General features: G+C 39.3%; 1 protein-coding gene across 1 annotated transcript; it reads left to right on the top strand.

The window, feature by feature from the left end:
* Nucleotides 1–1,632: 1,632 nt before the first annotated feature.
* On the top strand, nt 1,633–6,632 carry LOC124233368 (ectonucleotide pyrophosphatase/phosphodiesterase family member 3-like; the record flags this gene model as incomplete). The annotated part of the gene is made up of 5 exons (XM_046650511.1): nt 1,633–1,771; nt 3,829–3,948; nt 4,526–4,635; nt 5,758–5,823; nt 6,560–6,632. Coding segments are annotated over exons 2-5 (330 nt in total), but the record flags the coding sequence as incomplete, so codon positions are not given.
* Between the last annotated feature and the right edge of the window lie 1,254 nt (nt 6,633–7,886).

Genomic DNA, 7,886 nt, shown 5'->3' on the forward strand with positions numbered 1-7,886 from the left:
CTAAAGCTTTGTCAATTTTGTTTATCTTTTCAAAACACCAACTTTAATTTTGTTGATTTTAAAAATTGTCTTTCTAGTCTCTGTTTCATTTATTTCTGCTATAATCCTCATTGTTTCCTTTCTTCTGCTAACTTTGGGTTTCATTTGTTGTCTTTCTAGATGCTTGAGGTGTAAAGTTAGGTTGTCTATTTGAAATTTCTTCTTTATCAGTGTAGATGTTGATCACTATAAACTCTCTCCTAGTGCTGCGCTTGCTGCGTCTGCGTTCTTCAGCTGTTTCACCTACTCGTCCATTTAGTCTTCTGCATCTTCTTATAGTTCATAGTTACCTTAGAAATACATTTATTGGATTCATATTTTCAGATCTTTTTAGTTGGTACTTTCTTTTCTAAAAACACGATTTTCTAAGGAGTAAAATATGTAAATGGTAAACATTTTAAAACAACATTAACGGGTATATAGTAAAAAAAATCAACAAACAAAAAAATTCTCTGTTTCCTGATCTTTCTGGGTTTTTCTGCAGAAGCAGCTACCCTTATTGGTTTAAAGTGTCCTTCCAGAATTATTCCTTTCAGTCATAATTTAGATTACTAAAACCTGGAAGAAACAATGGTAGAAGATCTTGCTTTCGGGGAGCTGTTCTACTATGGCTCTGGTTCAGACGGTTGATCCGACATGGCAGCCTGAGTCCGTGGATAGGCAGCAGGTGTGTCCTGTGTAGGACATCCTTACTAGGGAGGTGTGATGTTTTCACAACACTGGGAGCTTAGTATTTTATTTTATACCCTGTGCCTTTAGGCATTTAAGAATTTGCGTAAGCCATGTTTCAAGGAAATAAAAACAGAAACTGACTTTATATCTCTGTTTCTTGTATGATTTTTTCCCTACTTAAATTCCTTTAATTATATAAGTGGAACGGATGTCATTTTTATTATCTTATATAACTTCTTAACGATATTAAATGTGTCTTTCCCTGATTGAGGACATGGTTTAATTTTGGCGGTATTGACTACAAAAGAAAAGAAAAAAGCTTATGTTAGTCTTTAATTTTACCTATGATTCAAGCCCTAGAGCAGGCCACAAACTGAAGTGCATCAGAACCACTTGGGGTGCTTGTTAGACATGTCGTTAGACATGAGCTCCCTTTCTTCCACCTTCCACCCACCTCCACCCCCAACCCCAGCATAGTCCTGTTTAGTAGACTTGATATGGGGCCAAGAAGATTCTGAAGGAGGAAATTCCTGGATCATATTGGGAACACTGAAGTAGAGACTGGGAAGGAGACCAGCTCCAAGCCTGTTTGAGAAGACATTCATTATGTCAAGCTGCACAGTGTGTCCTTTTCTGAACAACAATCATTTTCCGTTTTTTTTTTAAATGTGGATCTAATCTATAATGGTGAAGCTTCTTTCAGAATTAGAGTTAACATGATTTTGGAGTGGGAAATGTCTCGTATTTCACTGCTGCAGTGGAAATGTCAGTGTGTTCTTGTGATTTAGCTCACTCCGCTCCTAAAAACTCACATTCCTTGGAATGGAGGAGTTCTAGGTGCCAGAATTTCCACCTCTTTCCATCTTCAATCCATTCGGTAGATTTCTATTGCTCTGGGGAACTGTCCCGTTCAGATTTTTAGTTATCTGACAAACTTCTGAGGAAGTAACCCCTTAATTTCCCACTCTACTTTGTTGCAGAAACATGTGGAATTCATTCAAAATACCTGAGACCTGTCTATCCAACCAAAACCTTGCCTAATCACTACACCATTGTCACGGTAAGTGCTTGACCCAGCGGAAGACTGAGGCCCAGGCAGGCGACTGACCCCACCAGAGGTGCCCAGGCAGCCACGGCCATGCCCCAGGCTCACATTCACAAGTGCATGTGGTGACAGTTCGGGCTGGGCAGGAGCGTGTCGGTGTGAGGCCGATCCAGGTCTGTGTGGAGTTAACGATGAGGGAGTGTCCCAGCGTTAGGCTAATGCACTGTGTGCGAGGCCAGGTGGCCTCTTGGATGTGACAAATACCATTTTCCTCTGATCTTTTGATTTGCCTCCACTCATTTGAAAGTCTGCTGGGAAGGGCAGGCTATGCATGAGGACAGCCTCTTTGATGTGGGGAATTTCTTCCTTTCTTAGTCTTTTTGTTCTATGTAACTTGATAAAGGATTCTGTTTCACCAATGAATTGATGCTGCTTATGTCTCTTTAGATAAAGCAAGTAAATTCTCCTTGATGTAGAAAATGACAAAAGTGAAACAATCGAAATGAACTCAAAGGAAAATTTTGTTAACACATAGATTTAGAACACAACTTAAGGAAGCCTCTGCCAAGGCCTTTATTGAGTCTTTACCACTTTGCATTTAGTCTTTCATTACTGTCAAGCAGTAACTATAACTTATTGAAATTTTAACCCTAGTAAATATGTATGTATAGATGTATATATGTGTATGTATATTATATGTATGTATGTGTGTATGTATATGTGTGTATATATATATACACATATATACACACAAATATATGTACATATTTGCAGATTATATATTTGCAGATTTACCAACTCGTTAAAATTCATTTGTAACCCCAAAATCAATACTTACGACCTATTCATAGTCATTTGTGGACATTCACAGAGCAGCAAAAAATTCGAGTTGCCCAGCTCGTATGTTCCCAGCTGGGGTCTAATAAGGTGACACTCTGCCTTCTTGCTTTAGCTCTCACACTGTAAACAAATGTTGCTTTCATAGGGTGTTGTCTGTTTAGTGCCATGTTTCTCACATGTTCGTTTTATTGGTGGTTTTGCTCTTTAAAACGGCCCTCTAGCATAGCGCTGACGTGCTGTCCAGTGTTCCTGTGAGCAGGAGGCTGTGATGTGCGTACAGAGGAAACGCGTGCATTAGATAAGCTCCATTCAGGCCTGAGTCATTGTGAACCAACAATGTCTCCTAAATAAGGGACCTTTAAACAGAAATACTCGTAAAACAAGGTTGTGTATTGATCAGTACGCAGAAATGTGACCAGAGGCTCGCAGAAGCCCAGCCCTGTGTTCTCCCTCGGAGCAATGCTTCCATGTCCGCTGTTTAGCGTTGGCAGCAACCTTATAGAACATCACTGCAGCCGATAACAAAGATCTACTGTATACATACATCCGTATGACAATATGCATACATAATACATATGCACGTGTATGTATATATAAATAAGGGATTATGTGAGTGCTATTCATTTACTGTATGAAAGTAGATGCATTCGTATTCATATATATAGTAATGTTCTGAAATAATAACCCTAAAATCCATCTAAAAGGAGTTACAACTGTATGGGGTATCATAAGCATAGAGAATGTGTGGAATGATTGAGTGAATGTTTGTGATTGGATTGAAGGAATGATTGGATTGAGGGATGAGTGGATGGGAGGGTGGAGATGGAGTCTTGGCAGCCTCCCTTTTAAAGTGCTGGAACACACTTGAAGCCATTTAGCCAGGATATTTGATACTTAAGAGCTTCTATGTAGTAAATTTCTTGCTATTATTGCCAACATAACCAGTGGCTAATCATTATTGTAATGTGGGAAACTTTAATTCACAAATAATTCTTAATCACACGAGAGTTATATTAACACCACCAACACAAACCATCTGCCTAATATTGTTCATTTTCTGCTATAAACCATATATATATATATATATGTATATTTGGTTCAGATCCAGGAGTTTTATATTGAAAGATACATAACGTCCTTCCAAGATATGAGTTATAGATCTTATGTTTCAATTTAAATAGGTGCTTTATTAATATTTTATCTTAAATCTTGTTTTGAAATGATCTTTTTAGGGCTTATATCCGGAATCACATGGCATCATTGACAATAATATGTATGACGTAAACCTCAACAAGAGCTTTTCAATTTTTTCAAAGGGGACATTTGATCCAGCTTGGTGGCATGGACAACCAGTATGTAGCCTTCTACATGTGGCACCAAAGTAACTTCCATTTTCCAATGTGACAGCAGATCACTCTTCTCTCTCCACTTTGAGTTTTACATTATCTTTCTAATTTCTAAGGGCTGTGGGTGGGAAAGCGTGTCACCACTATTTATAATTATAATTTAAATCTTTTAAACATTTATAGTTCATTTTAAACATTTAGTTCACCTAAACAACCTTCTCATAAAACTTGGACGTTGTATTATAAACATATTAATCTGGAAGTTACTCAGAAAGATTATCTGTTAATACTTTTCCTCCTTCTTTAGAAGGGAAAGAGAAACTGTACAATTTTACCAGTTTGAAAAAATTATCTTCTTTCTTACTACCTTACTACAGTTTTGATTTTTGAGGTGGATCTCTGGATAATTATAGTTTTTAACTGCTGCAAAGACAAACTTTCAATAATTTAAATAAATTTTAATAACTAAATATATTTTGCAACTGTTAATATTGTCCAGTTTCTAATAAGTGGGACCATGTCTACCCAAACTTACTGATTACTCTCTTGACTTCCATTTATCTTAAATTTTCTCTTCCTGTAGGTCTGGCTGACAGCAATGAATCAAGGCTTAAAAGCTGGCACCTACTTTTGGCCAGGATCAGACGTGGCTATAAATGGCTCCTTTCCTTCCTTATATATGGTTTACAACAGGTAGCAAAGCACTTGTAGATATTTCCCTGTCTACGCAGGAATGATTAGGATTTTTTTCTGTCTTAATCTTCGTGGTAATTCTATTCTTCCAGTTTGGGGACCAAAAATCTTGTAGTCGTTATTGGTTCCTCACTCTTGTATCCCTCATCCAGTCTGACAGTAAATGCTTGTGGCTCTAATTCAACATATGTGCAGCCTGAGAACTTTCTGTTACCTCCAGCATTAACACTCTGGTTTGGGGTGTCATCATGTTTTGCCTGTCTTCCTGGTGTCGCCTCTTTACACGACTCCCTGCTTCTGTTCTCGTCCGCTATAAACAATTCTCAATCTACCAGCCAGATGATTAATTAAAAGAACAACTCCAGCTATGACACTCTTTGGCACTGAAACTTCAATGGCCTTGTTTCACTCACAGTAAAAGCCCACAAGGCCCTTTGTGGTCTGACCCCGACTGTGCCCCTGCCTGTCAGACCTCCTCTCCCACTCCTCCTCCCGGTGCTCACTCTGCTCCAGCCACGCTGACCTCCTTGGTGGCCTCAACACTCCAGGCTCCCTTCTGCTGTAGGGCCTTTGTGCGGGCTGCACCCTCTCACTCCAGGTATCCATCCACAGCCCACCGCCACCCCTCCTTCAAGCCATTGCTCAAAATTACCTTCTAAACGTTGTCTTAGCCTGATCACACTAAGATCTCAAATTCAACCCCCCCTTTCTCAGTGCCCGTTTCTCTGCTCTAGTCTCTCTCTTTTTTATCACCTTTGAAAATAATTTCTGGCAATACATGCTCAACATGCTTAAATGCAAAAATGAATGAAATGAATAAAAATAAACAAATCGAAGGAATGGATAATAATTAATGGCCTCTTATTTTAGTTGGGGGAAAATGGAGGGAAGGATGAGAAGGAAAGAAAATAACATAGATTAATTTATGTGAAGCAAGTGGGTCTCTATATATAAAGTAGGGAAAACAGGGACTCCTTTGAGTCATACTGAATCCATTTCAGTATTTTGTTCACATATGAACACAAAATGAATATCTGAAAATATCAATCTCCCTTCCTGAGCAGGAATATAATGGAATTATTCTTGATTTGATTGGTTTTTAAAATTGTTTGCTCTTTTCAGAAGTGTCCCATATGAAGAGAGGATCTCTACATTGCTAACCTGGCTGGACCTGCCCAAAGCTGAAAGGTAATATCTAGTGTCAGAGAAGTGCTGGCACAGTGGGATATTTGCAGGTGTAAAATAAAATTATTTCTTTACTTTAAATGACCATTTTTGAAAAAAACTTGGCATTTCTTTTTAATGGGCAATGTTCAAGAATTATTTCTGAGAGCAGTTGACTTTTTGCTCTTGAGAGTGTGGTTGACATGATGGGACAAGGGAGACAGAGCAAGTACCGGAGAGCAGAGGCAACTACCGCCACAAGATATGGACTGGGAGCAGGACTGAGGTGGATCTGACAGTCAGTCATGAGGACTGACTCAAGGAGCCAGGGGTGCCAGGGCAAGGCCATGGCAACAGGCTGGGTCAGGGCATCCTGAAAGAGAGTGCCAGGTCAACAGTGCATCTGAAACCAAACATTTAAAGGAAATTTAAAGGAGGGGCAGAACAGAATCAGCAAAAAGTCAGAAACCCAGAAATATGAAGTGCTGAGGCACATCAAGAGAAGCCTTACCAGTAAGAACAAGACATATTTTCATTACTGAGTCAGACCAATGCTCACATCCCAGAATGTCGTATTTAATCCCCATCAGGAGGCAATCCCCACTGGGGCCAAGTGGAACCACTGGACCCAGATGAAGAGATGGAGGCCAGAGAAAGAGAGAAGGAAACAGCCACAAAGCTCTAGATCTACAAAATCCCCAATCCAACCTGTACGTTTATTTCAAACTGATGTCTTTCTCTGTTTCAATTTCATCCCTAGACCTGATTTTTATACCCTGTATGTGGGACAGCCTGATTCCGCAGGTCATGAAAAAGGACCAGTCAGTGCCGCAGTAAGTATTTTAAAACCTGTAACATCATCTAGCCCTAACCCACAAAAGAAAATATTTCTTAATTCTCATTGAATACAAGTGTAGTTGATAAATTAGTTAAAAGTCTAAAGGGAATATCTGTCTTATTAACCACAAAATAGTTTAGAGTCTAAAAAGGATGTCTCCCTTATTAATCAAATTTTGACTCATTTGATAAATGCTTACTGACTACGTACTTTGATGCAGCACTGTTATTTATACAATGATCAAATCAAGGCTAGATACTACTGCATGGGCCAAATTAACATGTTAGTGCAGCCCATTGCAAGCAGGGTCCCCTGCAAGTGCATGGTGGAATACCCAGCTGTCTGTTCATACAGTTTCATTTATAAGTGCCTTATAATTGAACTTAAGACGTTATTGCCTCAGGCAGAGTTATTCCCCTCCTGGGCCACCATTATAACTGAAGTAGACTCTTTAATATTAGTTTCTTCATTATATAAGCCATTCTGTTACACTTTTACTACAGAAATATAGTCCTTAAATATTACTTAAGAGAAAAAATGTCATCTCTGTTCTAAAATCCACTGAAGCCTATATTGTCTTGGACATGATGCAATGCTGCAAAGGTCCCCATGAATATGGCATTTGCCTACCCCATGGAAACTCACTTCACCATCGTCCTCAATGGGAATGCAAGCATATTTATTCTGGCAGCACGACTTTGCAGTTTATCAGAAATGCCCTTCTTCTTCTTTCCCTTTAAGCCCAAATGATTCTTAATGAAAGGCCCCGCTCAAGTCTGACCACTTTAACTCTTTAGACTCCTTTGTATTCCAACACCACGCACTGCATCACAGGATTCAACACTTAATCAGGTTATTCTAAAGGTGAACGGCTTAGGAAATATCTGGAGCATAGTCCCCATTTCTTCTTTTCTCTTTCGATTGTTATCTGTATTTGATATGATTAATTCCTTGAGAGGGGACTCTACAGTCTGCATTTGTCTGAACTGTACAGCTGACAGGATTAGGCTCGATGTCTTTTTCTTCTGTTCAGTGCTCCAGGTTAGCACCCAGATAAATTTTAAGTATAATTTTGAAAAGTGCTGCAAAGGAAAGAAGCAGGGTGCCCTGAGAGGTCTTGGAGGAGGTCCTAACCTACTCTGGGGCTGGTTAGAAAGTTCTCCTCTGAATAACAAAAAGGAAGAGAGATCACCAATGACCCGATTGAGGGAGGAGTTGAGCACGTTAGAGGAGCACAGAAAATGAACAA

The sequence above is a fragment of the Equus quagga genome, unplaced genomic scaffold, assembly GCF_021613505.1.
Source record: "Equus quagga isolate Etosha38 unplaced genomic scaffold, UCLA_HA_Equagga_1.0 199070_RagTag, whole genome shotgun sequence".
NCBI lineage: Eukaryota > Metazoa > Chordata > Mammalia > Perissodactyla > Equidae > Equus > Equus quagga.